We start from the raw sequence: 18,931 nt of genomic DNA on the forward strand, positions 1-18,931 counted from the left end.
CTGAGGAGGTTGCAAAGCTCTGACCCTGTTTAGATGCATTCCTTTTGATTTTGTGGTTATAGTAGTTCTTTCTTTTAGAAACCAGGTCTTTTTGTAGTAGTGATTATTTTTTCTGTACCCCTCAGTATGAAGAGGGAGATATACTTGCTCACAGTGCCTCACGTTTAACAGAAAAAGTGAGTAATGCTTCCTGCATTTTTGTATGTCAGATGTTGTAGAGAGTAAAGATGTGTAAGCTTAGTCACTTTAGGCTACTCTTTGTTTGTCTTCATAGTACACCATGGGCAAATCATTGGACATTTTTACTTGGCTCCTTTACTGTATTGAATTGTCAGCTGAAAATAATGGAACCATTGTTCAAAATAAAATATTATGTAAAAGAAATTTGACTACCCTGAGAAAATACCCCCCCAAAAGTGATGCCTGTACTAATATATGTGTGCATACGACAAAGAATGAAAATTTAGTTCTGAGTGATATAATAAAGAGTTGAATGTGAGTGGCTCATTTTTAGGCTATCCAGTTCTCAGAATAATAAAACATGATCTTACGTATTTAGACGTTTCAGAGCCAGTACAAAGGTGGTGCATCAGGTGCATCAGGCAAGTTATCTTGCCTGCCTGCTCACCTGGAGCCATTGTCGCATCTGAGGTGGACCTCGGGTCCCGTCTCCTGCCACAATTTCTGCATTTGACAACCATGTAAGCTGCCCTCAGTGAGCACCTGATGGTGTTTCTTCTGCTTCCTTTCTTCACGCTTGGTAGGATTTATAGAAATTTATTTTTAAGAGGGCATGCAAAAAAAATTTTTGAGATGGATGAATACAAAGATGATTCTGTCCAAACCTCTTTTTCATAAGTCAAAGTTACCAAACAATAAAGTCAATTCTCATTATATGTGGCAGTTAAGTTTCACAAAGTCTCTGCAGACCTCAGCAAGTACAAAATCATTGCTCCTAGGAGAGGTATAGGATTAGATTCCTGCCAGCCTCGGGTCATAGCAGTTTCCCCCACAGATAGATACATAACCTTGTCTTATGTGTGTTTTCTTTTGAAGACATGTTTAATACATAATGTTGATGCATTAGCACTGACTCACAGCCAGCAGCTCTGAAATGCATGCCTGAATGACGTTTATCTAACTCAGGTATATTCTCTGGAAGTACGTCATGAGACTGCCTTTCAGTACCATGTTTGCATTAGTTTAAATACTGCTCTCACCAAGAAAAAACATCTCAAAAACGTGACCCATGTGGCAGTAAGCAGACCCTGGAAAGACACTTGTTTACAGTTTGAAAGCTGGAATAAGAAGGCAGCGCATGTCTTCACTGGACTCAGCTAGGAACGTGTGCACAGGGAGAGTCAGATTTTTGCCACTCCACATTTGCACGTGTCTGCAAACCATCATGAAGGGGCCACAAGGGTTGATTTTGGGGTTATAAATTGTAGCGAGTAGGTGAGTTTGCAAATACAGAATCCGCAAGCCATGACAATGTCTTGTATGAAAGTAGAGCAGCTCTTAGGAAGAACTTGATGGCCTCTCTTGACCAGTGATTGTTTTTTGACCCTCCTGTGTTCAGGGCAGAAAAGGTGAGCCCGAGGATCTTCTAAGTGTCGTTAGAGAAGGGGGCAGCAAACTTGCTGTATCACATGGCAAATGAAGGCATTTCTCTGATTGATTCATTCACTGTACATTCATTGTGGGGCTCCACTCACCTCTCTGGGTTCTTTCTACACTTTGTCTCCAAGACATTGCCTAAGAAAGATGGCTCTCGTGCCTTATTTTATGTAGCACAGATTTCATGAGGTGTCTTGGGCATGTCTGTGTACAGTACTTAATTTCTACTGATGGGAAAATAGTTTATGGAAAAAGTTTATAGTTATAAGACTGGGATAATTATTTTGTGATATCTTACAACCGGAGCATGCTTTTGCACAAGACAGACATTAGTCTCTTTTATCAGTCTCTGAAACCTCGGTAAGAGAAGTTGAACAGATATAAACCAGTGGTTAAACACTTTTTCATTTGCTTGAAGCAAACAGTTTAATGAACCCCGTGCACAGCCCTTCACTTGCTCCTAGCAAACCTTCAGAGGTTCAGAATGGCCTGCACCATGGCAATTCATGGGGAAGAGATTTCCTAGTGATTGGTTTTTTGATTTTTATCTTTTTTCCTACTGTAAATCAATGTAATTTATAAAATATGCCATACTGACAAATTGTTTTATATTTATCACCAACGTAATGTGTAATCTGTCTTCTAAAAGGCAGACCTTCAACAAGCTCATGGGAAAATTTAGCCAGTTAATCTTTCATTTGAATTTAACACGAATACTTTCCATGACAATGGAAGGGAAGCTGGTTGTCTGGGACATCCACTGCCCACCATAGCCTACCTCCGCCTCTGTGGGCTTTCCTCAAATCACACCTTGTAAATTGGTCCATTTTCAGAAAGAGGACATCACTTGTGCCCTCTACGGTGGATCTGTAATTAACTTAATAAAAAAGCAGCAATCAGTAATTACGAAAGTATATTACAACCCTTTTGGATGTATACACATATTTTGTATATGCAGTGAATATTTCTGGAGAAAGTCCTTATTAACTGGGAATGTTTGGTGCCTCTGAGGAAATGAACAGAGAAGCGGGATCAAGGGTGGGGGTGGCTTCACCTCTTCTCATGATCTCATTTGTACTAATTGGTTTGCTTTTTTAAAAAATATTTTTATAAACATATAATGCATTACTAGCCCCAGGGGTACAGTTCTGTGAATCCCCAGGTTTACACACTTCCCAGCACTCACCATAGCACATACCCTCCCCAATGTCCCAAACCCCACCACCCTCTCCCTCCCGCCGACCCCCAGCAACTCTCAGTTTGTTTTGTGAGATTAAGAGTCTCTTATGGTTTGTCTCCCTCCCGATCCCATCTTGTGTCATTTATTCTTTCCTACCCCCCAAAGCCCCCACGTTGCATCTCCACTTCCTCATATAGGGGATCATATGAGAGTTGTCTTTTTTCCAACTGATTTATTTCGCTAAGCATAATACCCTTTAGTTCCATCCATGTCATCGCAAATTGCAAGAATTCATTTCTTTTGATGGCTGCATAGTATGCCATTGTGTATATATATATATATATACACACCACATCTTCTTTATCCATTCATCTGTTGATGGACATCTAGGTTCTTTCCATAGTTTGGCTATTGTGGACATTGCCACTATAAACATTTGGGTGCACATGCCCTTCGGATCACTACGTTTGTATCATTAGGGTAAATACCTGGTAGTGCCATTGCTGGGTTGTAGGGTAGCTTTATTTTCAACTTTTTGAGGAACCGTCATGCTGTTTTCCAGAGTGGTTGAACCAGCATGCATTCCCACCAACAGTGTAGGAGGGTTCCCCTTTCTCTGCATCCTCGCCAGCATCTGTAATTTCCTGACTTGTTAATTTTAGCCATCCTGACTGGTGAGAGGTGCTATTTCATTGTGGTTTTGATTTGTATTTCCCTGATGCCGAATGATGTGGAGCACTTTTTCATGTGTCTGTTGGCCACCCGGATGTCTTCTTTGTGGAAATGTCTGTTCATGTCCTCTGCCCATTTCTTGATTGGATTATTTGTTCTTTGGGTGTTGAGTTTGCTAAGCTCTTTATAGATTTTGGATACTAGCCTTATATCTGATATGTCGTTTGCAAATATCTTCTCCCATTCTGTCAGTTGTCTTTTGGCTTTGTTAACTGTTTCCTTTGCTGTGCAAAAGCTTTTGATCTTGATGAAATCCCGATAGTTCATTTTTGCCCTTGCTTCCCTTGCCTTCGGCGATGTTCCTAGGAATAAATTGCTGTGGCTGAGGTCGAAGAGGTTGCTGCCTGTGTTCTCCTCAAGGATTTTGATGGATTCCTTTCTCACACTGAGTTCCTTCATCCATTTTTAGTCGATTTTCATGTGTGGTGTAAGGAAATGGTTCAGTTTCATTTTTCTGCCTGTGGCTGTCCAATTTTCCCAACAGCATTTGTTGAAGAGGCTGTCTTTTTTCCATTGGACATTCTTTCCTGCTTTGTCAAAGAAAATATATAATATAATATATATTAGTTGATTATAGAGTTGAGGGTCTATTTCTGGACTCTCTATTTTGTTCCATTGATCTATGTGTCTGTTTTTGTGCCAGTACCATACTGTTTTTTTTTTAAGATTTTATTTATTTGACAGACAGAGAAATCACAAGTAGGCAGAGAGGCAGGCAGAGAGAGAGAGGAGGAAGCAGGCTCCCTGCGGAGCAGAGAGCCCAACATGGGCTCGATCCCAGGACCCTGGGATCATGACCTGAACTGAAGGCAGAGGCTTTAACCACTGAACCACCCAGGTGCCCCAGGACCATACTGTCTTGATGATGACAGCTTTGTAACAGAGCTTGAAGTCTGTAATGGCGTTGCCCACAACTTTGGCTTTCTTTTTCAATATTCCTCTGGCTATACAAAGTCTGGTACCATATAAATTTTAGGATTATTTGTTCCATTTCTTTGAAAAAAAATGGATGGGATTTTGATAGGGATTGCATTAAATGTGTAGATTGTTTTAGGTAGCATAGACATTTTCACAATATTTGTTCTTCCACTCCATGAGCAAGGAACATTTTTCCATTTCTTTGTGTCTTCCTCAATTTCTTTCATGAATTCTTTATAGTTTTCTGAGTATGGATCCTTGCCTCTTTGGTTTGGTTTGTTTTCCTAGGTATCTTATGGTTTGGGGTACAATTATAAATGGGATTGACTCCTTAATTTCTCTTTCTTCTGTCTTGTTGTTGGTGTAAAGAAATGTAACTGATTTCTGTGCATTGATTTTATATCCTGACACTTTACTGAATTCCTGTACAAGTTCTAGCCAATGTGGAGTAGAGTCTTTGGGTTTTACACATATAGTATCATATCAACTGCAAAGAGTGATAGTTTGACTTCTTCTTTGCTGATTTGGATGCCTTCAACTTCTTTTTGTTGTCTGATGGCTGAGGCTAGGACTTCTAGTACTATGTTGAATATCAGTGGTGATAATGGATATCCATGCCGTGTTCCTGACCTTAGCAGAAAAGCTCTCAGTTTTTCTCTATTGAGAATGATATTTGCAGTTGGTTTTTCATAAATAGCTTTGATGATATTGAGGTATGTGCCCTCTATCCCTACACTTTGAAGAGTTTTGATCAAGAAGGGATGTTGTACTTTGTCAAATGCTTTCTCAGCATCTATTGAGAGTATCATATGGTTCTTGTTCTTTCTTTTATTAATGTTTTTTTATCACATTGATTGATTTTCGGATATCGAACCAACCTTGCAGCCCTGGAATAAATCCCACTTGGTTGTGTTGAATAATCCTTTTAATGTTCTGTTGGATCCTATTGGTTAGTATTTTGGTGAGAATTTTTACATCTCTGTTCATCAAGAGTATTGGTCTGTAACTCTCTTTTTTGATGGAATCCTTGTCTGGTTTTGGAATCAAGGTGATGCTGGCCTCATAAAATGAGTTTGGAACTTTTCCTTCCATTTCTATTTTTTTGGAACAGTTTCAGGAAGTAGGAGTTAATTATTCTTTAAATGTTTGGTAGAATTCCCCTGGAAATCTCTCTGACCCTGGGATCTTGTTTGTTTGGAGATTTTTGATGACTGTTTCAATCTCCTTACTGGTTATGGGTCTGTTCAGGTTTACTATTTCTTCCTGGTTCAGTTGTGGTTGTTTATATGTCTCTAGGAATACATCCATTTCTTCCAGATTGTCAAATTTGCTGTCGTGAGTTGCTCATAATATGTTCTTATAATTGTTTGTATATCTTTGGTGTTGGTTGTGATCTCTCCTCTTTCATTCATGATTTCTTTTATTTGGGTCCTTTCTCTTTTCTTTTTGATAAGTCTGGCCAGGGTTTTATCAATCTTATTAACTCTTTTGAAGAACCAGCTCCTAGTTTCATTGATTTGTTCTATAGTTTTTCTGGTTTCTATTTCATTGATTTCTGCTCTGACCTTTGTGATTTCTCTTCTCCTGATGGGTTTAGGCTTTCTATGCTGTTCTTTCTCCAGCTCCTTTAGGTGTAGGGTTAGGTTGTTCATTGGAGAACTTTCTTGTTTCTTGAGGAAGGCTTGTATCGCTATATATTTTCCTCTCTGGACTTCATTTTCTGTGTCACACAGATTTTGAACCATTGTGTTTTCATTATCATTTGTTTCCATGAGATTTTTTCAATTCTCCTTTAATTTCCTGGTTGACCCATTCATTCTTTAGAAGGATGCTCTTGAGTCTCCATGTATTTGGGTTCTTTCCAAATTTCCTGTTGTGATTGCGTTCTAGCTTCAGAGCAGTGGTCTGAAAATATGCAGGGAATGATCCCAATCTTTTGATACCACTTGAGACCTGATGAATGGCCCAGGATGTCATCTATTCTGGAGAATGTTCTATGTGAACTAGAGAAGAATGTGTATTCTGTTGCTTTGGGATGGAATGTTATGAGTAGATCTGTGATATTTATCTGGTCCAGTGTGTCATTAAGGCCTTTATTTCCTTGTTGATCTTTTGCTTGGATGATCTGTCCATTTCAGTGAGGGGAGTGTTAAAGTCCCCTACTATTTTTGTATTATGGTCGATGTGTTTCTTTGATTTTGTTCTTAATTGGTTTATAAAGTTGGCTGCTGCCATGATAGGGGCATAGATATTTAAAATTGTTAGATCTTCTTCCTAGACAGACCCTTTGAGTATGATATAGTGTCCTTCCTTGTCTCTTACTATAGTCTTTGGCTTAAAATCTAATTGATCTGATATAAGGATTGCCACCCCAGCTTTCTTTTGATGTCCATTAGCATGGTAAATTGTTTTCCACACCATCACTTTAAATCTGGTGGTGACTCTGGGTCTAAAATGAGTTTCTCATAAACAACCTATTGATTTTTTTTTAATCCATTTTGATACCCTGTGTCTTCTGATTGGGGCATTTAGTCCATTTACATTCCAGGTAACTATTGAGAGATATGAATTTAATGCCATTGTATTGCCTTTACAGTGACTATTACTATATATTGTCTCTGTTCCTTTCTGGTCTACTACTTTTAGGCTCTCTCATTGCTTAGAGGACCCCTTTCAATATTTTCTGTAGAGCTGGTTTGGTGTTTACAAATTCTTTGTTTTTGTTTGTCCTGAAAGGTTTTTATCTCTCCTTCTATTTTCAATGATAGCTTGGCTGGATATAGGATTCTTGGCTTTATATTTTTGTCATTTAGTGCTCTGAATATATCATGCCAGTTCTTTCTGGCCTGCCAGGTCTCTGTCGATTAGTCTGCTGCTAATCTAATGTTTTTACCATTGTATGTTACAGACTTCTTGTCCTGTGATGCTTTAAGGATTTTCTCTTTGTCTCTAAGACTTGTAAATTTTACCATTATATGACAGGGTGTGGACCTATTCTTACTGATTTTGAGGGGGGTTCTCTCCTGGAACCACCTGGATTTTGATGCTTTTCCCCTTTGCCATATTAGAGAAAATCTCTACTATAATTCTCTCCAATATACCTTCTGCTCCCCCTCTTTTTCTTCTTCTTCTGGAATCCCAATTATTCTGAATTGTTTCATCGTATGGTATCACTTACCTCTCGATATCTCCCCTCATGGTCCAGTAGTTGTTTGTCTCTCTTTTGCTCAGCTTCTTTATTCTCTGTCATTTGGTCTTCTATATCACTAATTCTCTCTTCTGACTCATTTATCCTAGCAGTGAGAGCCTCCATTTTTTTATTGCACTTCATTAACAGCGTTTTTGAGTTCAACTTGGTTAGCTTTTGTTCTTTTATTTCTCCAGACAGTGTTTCTCTAATAACTTTCATGCCTTTATCAAGCTTGGCTAGCACCTTGGGAATCATCATTCTGAACTCTAGATCTGACATATTACCAATCTCTGTATTGATTAGGTCCCTAGCCTTCAGTACTGCCTCTTGTGTTTTTTGTTTTTTGTTTTTTGTTTTTTTTTGTTTTTTGTTTGTGTGTGTGTGTGTGTGTGGTGATTTTTTCCACCTTGTCATTTTAATCCAGATAAGAATATATGAAGGAGCGAATAAAATACTAAAAGGGTGGCAAAGACCACAGGAAAATGTGCTTTAACCAAATCATAAGAGAACCCAAACCATGGGGGGAAGAAAGTGGGTAAAAAGAAGATCAGGAAAAAAAATTAAACAGTAAACAAACAAAAAATATATATTAGACTGTTGAATAGAACAGGGACACCCACTTAATTTTGGGAGTATTTTGGTCTCTTAGAAGAAACCACCTCCCAAAATTTTAAAGAATGAAAAGCATATATAAGGGTAAACACAATGAAGGGATGGAATATGGTTATGAAGATGAAAAATATTTTTAGGTTTCTATAAAAGGAGTTGATAAGGATAAATTGGTTGGGAGAATAAAGAAAAAGAAATTGGAGACAATTTGCTCAGGCTGGAGACTATAACAAAGCCCTGTGCTAGATTTAGGGTGTATTTTGATCTATTAGAACTTGTAACCCATATTATTTTTAGAAGAAAAAGCCCTATGTATGAACAAAAAATAAAGTTAGATAAAATGAAGGATAAAATATGATTTTAATAATGAAGGTTCCAATTTTTTTTCTTATGAAAGGGATTGTTAAGAGAAACTAGTTAAAAACGTTAAAAGAGGAGGGGGTATAAGTTAAAAAATAATTAGCAGAAGAAAAAAAATAAAATTAAAAAAACTTACTAAGTTTGCAAGACTAAAGAATCATGGGGAGAAAACCATGAATTCCCTGCTTTGCTTCCTCCTTCTCTGGAATTCTGCTGTTCTCTTGGTATATGAACTTGGTCTTTGCTGGATTTCTTGTTGACCTTCTGGGGGAGGGGCATATTATAGTGATTCTCAAGTGTCTTTGCCCAAGGTGGAAGTGCACTGCCTTTATCAGGGGCAAGGTTAAGTTATCCGCTCGGGTTCACTGTCCCTGAATGCTTTCTGTAGAGTTCCAGAGGTCAGAAATGAAAATGGTGGCCTCCCAATCTCTGGCCCAGAGGAGCCGAGAGCTTGGCGCACTACTCCTCAGTGCACCCTCAGAGAAAAGAGCTCAATCACTCCCATCTCCCTGGCCGACAACCTGTAACCAAACTTCTCTGTCTCTGGCACACGGTCCTGCCTGGAGTCTCTGAACCTCGCCAATCCCTGAGTTTTTCCAGGGGGGTCTCCCTGGATCTTGTGGGGTCCCTGATCACAGAGCAGTGGCCTGTGCCACAGATCACAATAAGGTAACCCTGAGCAGAGAGCTCACTCCTTGACTCCATCTCTGTAGCTGGCTTCCCCACTCTAATACCTATGAGCTCTGCAACACTCAGATAGCCCCCATCCTTCTGTGAGCCCGAGGGACCTGAGGCCCCGCTCTGCTGGCATGGGCTTCACCCCGGCTTAGTCTCTGGAGCAATTTCACTCAATGGAGAAGACTTTTAAAAGTGCTGATTTTGTGCTCCATTGCTCTCCTGCTAGCTGGGAGCCAGCTCCTCCCCCTGCGGTCTATCTCCCCATCGCTTTGGAGTCACTTTTCCGCTGGTCCTACCTTTCAGAAGGTGGTCGATTTTCTGTTTCTAGAATTGCTGCTCTTCTTCTATTTGGTCTCCTGTTGGATTTGTAGGTGTTTGGGATGGTTTGATAAGCTATCTTGCTGATCTCCTGCTATCTGATGTTGTCTCAGCCTGCTACTTCTTCGCCATCTTGACTCCTCCCTGGTTTGCCTTTTTTTTTTTTTTCCCATGTATTACTTTTAAAGAACTCCTTTGTGTTGGTGAAACAAAAACTTGCTTTTTTCCTTCCACACTCATTAGAGTCATTTTAACCATAAATATTATGTACTTTAATTTTAAGGAAATGAAATAACTATATTGTTTCTTCTGATTACAAAACAACACTTACCCATTATGAAAATATGAAATACAACAGAACTTTATAAAGTTTGCTGACTGAAGAGGCTGTGGGGGCTCAGAAAGGGTCATTAAAGGCCTTGGTCTCAGACAGAAAAGGGTTCACATTCCAGACGTATCCCTGCCTTGCTGAATAACTCGGGGCAAGGGACTTAACTTGGCTGAGCCTCCATTTTTCCAGTGGAGCATACTTTTAAAAGTTCTGATTTTGTGCTCCATTGCTCTGCCGCTAGCCGGGAGAAAATGGGCATGATGACACTCTCCCTCAGAGTGATTTTATGAGAATTTTTGTGAGACAAGCCACGTAAAACTCTAGCACCTTGTCTGGCACAGGGGAGCTCTAGATGAAATCATCGTTATTAGTATGCTTGAGAAGTTCCCGACAGGGATGGAGGACTCTCCCTCATGACAGGGACCATGTGCATGTGTTTGCTTTTCAAAAGACCTACTTTTTTTTTTTTTTTTTCATTTAATACAGAGAGCGGTGAGGTCCTGGCATGTCTTTACAAAGAGAAATGCAAGTTGTCCTCACTCGGGGGTGTGGAAAATACAGTAGAAGAATTGCAGCTGATGATGAATCAGCCTTTAATTAGTTGGGGGGCTAGGGCCCAGTGAAGACCAGGCCTGTACTCCCCTCTCTCCATGGTAAATAAAATCCAGCCAGGACCAGGGAGCCCACCAAGGATCTTGAAAACACTTGGCCTGTTTTGCCATTTCTTTCCAGCAGATGGCAGTGAAAGATGTTCTCACCAATTACTCTGCCCACCTGCCTTGCTGATCAATCAGAAACTGCATTTAATCACTTTGCATCTATAAGAGGATCCCCCATCCTGCCCCCCCCCCCCGCCCACGACCGTGATTAGACTTATGCCAGTACATAATGCCAATCCCCATTTGGGATGGATCTGAGAATTGGAAATAAAAGCCATTATATCACAGGACACTGCCTTTGGCTGTGACTACTGGACAGGGTTTTATATGGCTCTGAGAGCAGTGCCTTCCTGTAAAGTGGATTGTGTGCTTTTGCCAAGATGTGTGATTTCAGAGGGCTGGTGGATGGACTCTGATGTCCTCTGTGGTCTAGTGGCAAAGAATATCAATCAACGCCCATAGCCACTGCATGTGGCTGATGGGAGAGGGCGGGGAGAGGAGAGCGACACAGAGCGTGTGCTTTGCATTAGGTACCCCTGGGTCCCTGCACAGTCTAGCCACGGGGCCTGATGGGGCTGCCGTGTGTAAGTCGGTCCCCAGCGGTATTTGGGATATACTTGTACTGAAAGATTACTGCTTGTTTCACTGAAATTCAAATTTCATTGGGCATCCTGCATTTTTTATTTGCTAAATCTGGCAACCCCAGGCCGTGAGCAAATTTCTCAAATTCTCTGAGCCTTAGTTTCCCAGATGTAAAGTGGAACGACTGTAAAATCAGCCACAGTGTTAAAGTGAAATTTGTACAACACCTGGATTCCAGAGCTGGACATAAAATGAGCTGTTCAGGAGATGGTACTTACTACTGTTAGTTCCCAAACAGATGTTTTTGTTCATTTCAGCTACATTGTCACAGGTGATAATAGAAGTAACATTAAGTTCTACGATTATACCCTGTCCATTGTTACCTGGTAAAGCAACTTCAGATGAGCTCCATAATGATCCTGTCATTTTCCAAGGCCCCAACAGCTCCCCCCACCGAAAAATCAAACTATCCTCCAGACTGCACTCTAAAAGGTGAACTTTGATTGTCAGGTAACTTGTTAATGAATCTAGGGCACCTGGGTGGCTCAGTGGGTTAATACTCTGCCTTCAGCTCAGGTCGTGATCCCAGGATCCTGGGATCGAGCCCGGTATCAGGCTCGCTGATCACCAGGCAGCCAACCTCTCCATCTTCCTCTACCTGCCTCTTTGCCTACTTGTGACCTCTCTCTCTCTCTGTGTCAAATAAATTTCAAAAATCTTAAATAAATAATAAAAATGAATGGTAAAATAAATTAAAAAGTAAAATTAATAAAATAAAAGAAAATAAATAATTTGCAAATAAAACATTAAAAATTATTAAAAAATAATAAAACTAATAATAAAATAAATAAATTGATAATTGCCCAGGTTACATTTCAAAGCAGGATTTTCAGGACACCCGACTGGTTCAGTGTGTTAACTCAGGTCATGAGGCGGGCGTCCTGGAATGGAATCCCGCATTGGGCTCGCTGCTCAAAGGGGAGTCTGCTTCTCCCTCTGCCTCGGTCCCTCCCCCATACTTGTGCTCTCCATCTCTCTCTGACCAATACGTAAATAAAATCTTTAAAAATTTTTAAGGCAGAATTTTAGAATAACCTCTAAAGAGACGAGCTGCCCGGATGGCTCATGTGGTGGAGTGTGTGATGCTTGGTCCCAGGGTTGTGAGTTTGAGTCTCCCCTGGGTGTAGAGATGGATTCAGGCATGAGAAATAACCTCTAAAAACAAAGAATTTTGTCATTTTTCTCTACGGATAGATAAAAATCTATATCCACATAAAAAAAAATATGTGAGCCATGTTATGTTGGGACTCCCATTACTGAACAATTGGAAAGCATGTTCAAATACAGAGGATCTTTGGTCAAAGCAAACTGTTGGACTATTACCGATGGGATTACAGTTCAGGATTTCAGAAACCCACCTCCCAGGCTTCCATATGGGGTGGGGGGTTGTCCTGCTACTCCATGGCCACAGACTATCCAAGAACACAGCTGGCTCCTGGCCTGGGGGGAATCGTTTTCAGCAGCAAAACACCAGGGAAAGAAATTCTCTTCCCAGGCCAAGTTTTCAGCCTCCTGAGTCCCCAGCAGCATGTCTGTGGCCTCAGGAAGTGTCATTGCTTGAACTTTCTCTCTGTGCCCCTGGTGTGGGTTGGGCCGTGAGCAGATGAAAGCTCTGGTACTAGGCCAGCCCTGGACACAGGGAACGGTAGATGCCACCCACTCATGCAAGCAGGTACAAGGTCCCACCAAACTGCTATGCAGATGAGGAAGAGACTGACTAGGACACAGTGGGGGTGACCTGCCCACTGGGGACCTGACGTGCAGCCAGGAGGAAGAGCAGGATCTAGATGGCCTCACTGTATCCCTGGGTCGCTGCTCCTCCCCTCTTTCCTATCTGCCCTGTGTCTCTGTGTGTGCGTGTGCGTGCATGTGTGTGTGTGTGTATGTGTGTGTTGTCAGTACCCTCTGTTCCTCTCCCATCCCACCTCCTTCTGCAGTGCTGTCTCTTCTCTGCTTCTCTGTCTGCTTGCTGCCCCATCTTTCCCAACTACCTGCCACTGTGTCCACAGCAGTCAGCATCATCTCTCAGCCCTCAGGCCACCTTTCTTGCATGCTCAGGCCAGCACCATTAAAGCCCAAGCCGTACTTTCTGGAAGAGTGGCAAAAGGGGGCCCTGTGAGGGACAGGGGTACACCCCGCCTATGGGCCACACTGCAAATGTAGCTGTCGGGGTCAGGGCCAGGGTACAGGGAACGGGCCCCGCTCAGGCCCCAGTCCCAGTGTGGGGACTGCTCAGCACCTTCTCCCCCTTCCCACCCTTCTCCAGCAAGTTCTAAAACCTATACAGATGAGGGACAGTCAGGGCCTGAGTTCTAGCCAGGCCTGAAAACCTCTAGGACCCAGCTCTCAGCATGGACTCAGGGTGGCATCAGCCTACCAGCTGAGTGACCTGCGACAGGCGGTGAATCATCTGCGTGTCTCAGCGTCCCCAACTACGGAACAGGGAAGAAAAGTCTCTCTCCTTCTTAAAGTGCCTCTGAGGACTGGATAGGGATGAACAGACATGAAGAACTTGGCACGGCAGTTGCCGCAGTCAGTGGTGAGAATTCAGTTCTGAGTGGCAGCAGCAGCGAGAGAGAAAAGCCCAGAGAGCACCAGGATTGCAGCTGTAGCTGACCGGGGGGTTTATCACCCATTGCTGTGTGGACCCACACATGCCAGGGGACCGCTGGGGTCTCTGTGAGAGGGTATTACCAGAAACAATTGCCCTTTGGGTTTCAGTGGATGCTTGTGGGGACTGTCCAAGGAGACTCCACACCGGGTGCTGTCAGAAAGTAAAGAAAGTTCTGTGAATGGAATCCAGTCCGTGGCATCTTCAGGAAGAACAGAGAGACTCAGCTGTAGATGTAACCCCAGACGTGGGTGTGCCAAGCGTACACGAAGAGCATGGCAAGGGCAGGCCAAGGGCACTGGAACAAGAATGGTGGACAAAAGGCAAGACGGAATGCCCACTTGGACCTTCACCCTGTTGCTGGATTAATCAAAATGGTTTCCCCTAAAGGTCTTCAGAGTGTCTCCTAGAGGCCAGCGTTGCACGACATGTGAGCCCACTGTCCAAGATGTCACCCAGAAACAAAGGGCCTGACACCCAGAGGAGGAGGCAATGGGGGCACTTGCTGAGGGAAGAGAGGATGCGTGCAGCCCTGCCATGCCCGGCTGACGGGTCCGCAGGGGCGTGGCTATGGGACCAGCTCTTGTCCCTTAATGCTTGGGGCCCAGCCAGGGGAGATGGCTGGCACCCACTGCACCCCCATTCCCCTTCCTCAGTTCAGCCTTCAAGCCCAAGAGATCTGTTGCCATCCCGAGGGCTGGGAACGAGGGGGTCGACCCCTCCACGGCGCCTCTGCAGGCCTGATTCTTGCACTGGGTGGCGACCCAACAGAAGCTGTGCACGTGCACAGGGGTTCCTGCACGCGCGCTCACTCCTCAGGTTCCAGGTTCCAAAGCTGTGTCCTGGCAACAGGCCCCACATTGTGCTCTAGGCCTTCGGCCACGACTTGTCAGCTGAAGGAGAGCGCTGCGAGCCTAGTTCGCTATCCCCAGCATCTGGGCTTACCAGACTGCTGTATGGGCACCTCCTTGAACAGGCCATGCCCCTCCCCCCAGCCCCGGGCTCTGCGGGATCCGCACCTGCCAGGAGGGCTCGTCCGCCCCCACCGGGCTCCCTGTGGCCGCAGACAACTCTTGGCGCCCAGGGCTCGCCCAGCGGTCCACGCCCGGGGGTCCACTCACAGGCGGTCCTCCAAGTACCCAGCAAGTTGGCAACTGCGCTCAGTCCTAGCAGCTTGGAGAAGGTACTCCATGATCCTGGCGACCCCGCGCTTTCTTCTGGGGCTCCTCACCTCCTCCTGCAGGTGGGGCTGCCGGCTGAAGGTGATGCTATCGGCTGCTGGATCGCAGGTGTCCTGCCGCCACCGCTGCGAGTCCATCGTGGACACGGTCACCCCCTGTGTGCTGCAGAAGCAGGTCGTCACCGGGCTGCGGCCCTCAGCACCCAGGAATGTCCACGAAGTCTCCAGAGGGGAGAGGATGTGCAGAGACCCCAGAGAGAGCGGCAAAGGGAGGGCCCAGATAGAGACTCACAGAAAAGACCCTAAAAGTGCTGGGGCCCCACAGGGGGCATTTAGGCCCCTGGGGGTCCATGGAGGGCTCTCTTCCTTTGTGCCCAGGCCTGGGCCTCTGCTGAGAGCTGTCCCCAGGAAAAAGAGCTCAAAAGACCCATACAATAAGAAGTCCCCCAGCTCCCATAGGAGCTCCTGCCCCCCTCGAAATGCCATTACCAGTTCTTACAGTTCCACCAGGGGCTGCTACCCGGTGCAGAGGAGGAGGGGTCTGGCTACAAGTCAGGCCCCGCGGCCCCCGAGGTCCCCCAAAAAAGTCAGCCAAGAGAGCCCTTTGTGTCCTGCCAGAGTGCCTGCACTTTGCCAGAAGAACCACCAGCTGGAAAAGGATGCCGATAACACCACCAGGCAGAAGGCAGCGCAGAGGAACTGCTCATCCCCAGCTGACTGTTCCAGGCCCCGAAAACGCAAGTTTCCACTGCTGCCACACAGGCGAGGGGAGCCACTGAGGCTGCCGTCACCCCCTGAGCTGGGGTTTCGAGTGACTGCTGAGGACCTGGATCGGGAAAAGACAGCTGCTCTCCAGCGCATCCAAGATGCTCTTCGAGGGGACACAGAGGCCACCTGCAGCTGTGGCCCAACTTGCCCATCCAGTGCCTTGGCCCTGCCTAGTGCAGTGGCTGCTACCCTGCCAGCCACTGACTCCCAGGTCACCTTTGTGGACTGCTCCCGTTCTTCCCAGCCTCTCTTCTTGGGGTCTCACCCTGGCTGCAGTGGGAGCAACTTTGCATCTACCCAGGCCCTCTCAATGCAGTCCAGGGACAACAAGGCCTCAGTCACAGTCCCCACAGGGCTGCCTGCGCTGCCTGGGAGGAGTGGCAACCCGGGATCTACTGGCCAGGCCCCATTCGGGGCTGTTGGTGGGCAGTGGCCCGGAGCCAGACCCTTTCACATCTCTCCTCCACATGGACAGACGGCAGCTCAGGCTCCAAACCCTCTCCAGTCCCTGAGTACAGCAGTAGTCCAGCTGTCCTTAGGTAGTGACACCCAGGCAGGTTATGCGGTTCCCTTACCTGCATCTGCCTCCCGGGGCACCCGTGCCAGTGCCCAGCCAGGTTCGGCTACCTCTCTTGCTGTACTCGCCCCTGGCGCAGCCACTGCCCCTGGCTTGACAGCTGTCACCCAGCTGCCTGGTGCCGTGTCCCATGCTGGGCCCATCAGCCAGCAGCCCCGACCCCCAGGAGGCAGCACAATGCCGGCCCCCATCAGCATGGGGCTTTCCACAGCACCCCCAGGTTTGGGGAGAGGAGATGATGCAGATCTGTGCTCCAGCTTTGGGGCTCTCAACATCACAGCAGGAACGAGCAGGGCCCCAAGAGGCCCACAGGGCTCCAGGGCAAGCCTGGGCCCCAACACAGGGGGCCGCCCACACCAGAGCACCCTGTCGGGAACCGCTGGAGCCAGCACAACAAACCAGCCTGTGTCCGGAGCCCCGAGTGCCCCTAGCTTCAGTCACATCCCCAGGCACCTGACCAAGAAGACCAAGAAGAGCTCCAGATCAGATGGCTGCAGCACTGCCAGCAAGGCCGCCTGCAGGGACGGGAGCATCCTGGCCTCTCCTCCTAGTGGCCCCACCTCCCTGGTCAGCAAGGCCCAGAGCAGCCTTGCCAACAAGAACCCCTCATCCCCTGCTCAGCGCTTGATTAAGTGCAAAAGAGCTGCACCCTGCAACAAACCATTTTCCTCCACATCACAGCCCATTGCCGCTGCCCCTGGATTGGCAGCTGTCCCCCAGGTGACGGGCGCCGTGTTCCATGCTGGGCCCAACAGCCAGCAGCCCGGCCCCCAAGCTGGCAGCACAATGCCAGCCCCCATCAGCATTGGGCTTCCCACAGCACCCCCAGGTTTGGGGAGAGGAGATGATGTTGCAGATCTGTGCTCCAGTTTTGGGGCTCTGAGCATCGCAGCAGGAACGAGGAGGGCCCCAAGTGGCCCACAGGGCTCCAGGGCAAGCCTGGGCCCGAACACAGGGGGCCACCCACGCCAGAGCACCCTGTTGGGGACCGCTGGAGCCAGCACAACGAACCAGCCTGTGTCGGGAGCCCCGAGTGCTCCTAGCTTCAGTCACATCCCCAGGCACCTGACCAAGAAGACCAAGAAGAGCTCCAGATCAGATGGCTGCAGCACTTCCAGCAAGGCCGCCTGCAGGGACGGGAGCATCCTGGCCTCTCCTCCTAGTGGCCCCACCTCCCGGGTCAGCAAGGCCCAGAGCAGCCTTGCCACAAAGAACCCCTCATCCCCTGCCCAGCACCGGAGAGGACGCAAAAGATCTGCACCGTGCAATAAGACATTTTCCTCCACATCACAGCCCACTTCCTTGGGGCCCAAAAGGCAGAGGCTCGGCTGAGCCAATACCTTCCTGGAGAAGTAGCTGGTGTTGTACTTCCTTCCTGTTGACACCGGTGCAAGACTAGTGTGGAATGGGAGACATAAATCAAGCCCAGTCTTGGAGCCAAACCGGGCTCCCAGCCTGCCACCCAATGTTGGGAAACTTCCCAATCCCTGACCCACCAGTTTGAAGGAAGGTGGGGGCTTGAGGCCTCGTCTGTGATCCCAGCAGCCATGGGCCTTGGGACAGTACATGGAGATCTGTGTCCCTTTGGCCTCCAGTCCCACAGCTCCTGGGACTTCTGCCGCTGCCCACAGGTTTCCCCTCCCCTCTCCCCATGTTCTTCGCAGAACCTTTAGGTAGTGTTCATTTCATTAATTAAAGCCTGTTCTAGTTTCTCTGCATAGCTCTCTTGAGTCTCTTCTGTGGGTCAAGTGGACAAAAGTTGGGAGCCGAATGGGTGCTGACATGGGAAGCCCGATGCCATCGTTTCCAGGTTCCCATGGCCCAGCAGAGCGGGTAGGTCAAGAAAGACGGACCCTTGAAGAGTGGGTTTTCCGTTTCGGGCATGGGCCTTGGAGAACACTGGCCTGGGGAGGGCAAAGTGGGGAGACTCACCCTTGCCTATTGGAAGCGCTGCTCCTCTCCCACTGGGGACCCCATGGAATCTTCTTGCTTCACAGCCCTAGAACAATGTAAAGACACTCCTGGCCTAGAGTATGGGTCTGGCATCAAAAATTGTGGCTCAGGGCACAGGAGGACGGCTTTGCCTTGAGGGTGTGACAGCTCCCTGAGCGCTGAGTGACATCCCACTTCACACAAGCACCAGGCCTCCCTCCGTGCATCTCTTCCCTCTGCCAGGCATTTGGGGCCCCTTCCTGATGGCACTGGGGAGAAGAATGAGGAACAAACAAGTCACCTGGGAGAGGGAGGGAGCAGGGACCACGCTGAAAGGACTGTCGCCCCCCAAAAATCCTCAGTCCCATATTTATTAGATACAAGATCACAACCAACAAAGGAGGAGGTTATACATTAGTCATGGGTCTTGTAGGTCAACCAGAAGGAATGGGAGGCCTACGTTGACCATAGTCTTGTAGGTAAACAGAGTAGGCTGGCCTGGCCCAGCAGCATGGAATTTTTGGTTGAGCAGGGGCACATAAAGGGATTATTCTAACAGCAGGCTTTCATGAGGCAGGGGAGACAATGGAAAAGGGAAACAGGTGATGTTCCACCCTGAGCGGCTGTGC

At 46.5% G+C, this 18,931-nt stretch overlaps 1 protein-coding gene and 1 pseudogene across 1 annotated transcript; both read left to right on the forward strand.

The window, feature by feature from the left end:
• LOC116577964 overlaps positions 1–11,682 on the forward strand; it is a 35,885-nt pseudogene extending 24,203 nt beyond the window's left edge.
• A 2,780-nt stretch (positions 11,683–14,462) lies between these two features.
• On the forward strand, positions 14,463–17,702 carry LOC116577965 (nuclear envelope pore membrane protein POM 121C-like). Its single transcript, XM_032321769.1, has one exon. The coding sequence runs from the start codon at positions 14,463–14,465 to the stop codon at positions 17,700–17,702; it is 3,240 nt and encodes a 1,079-aa protein (XP_032177660.1).
• The last annotated feature ends 1,229 nt before the right edge of the window (positions 17,703–18,931 follow it).

This window comes from Mustela erminea, chromosome 18 (assembly GCF_009829155.1).
Source record: "Mustela erminea isolate mMusErm1 chromosome 18, mMusErm1.Pri, whole genome shotgun sequence".
Classification (NCBI taxonomy): Eukaryota; Metazoa; Chordata; class Mammalia; order Carnivora; family Mustelidae; genus Mustela; species Mustela erminea.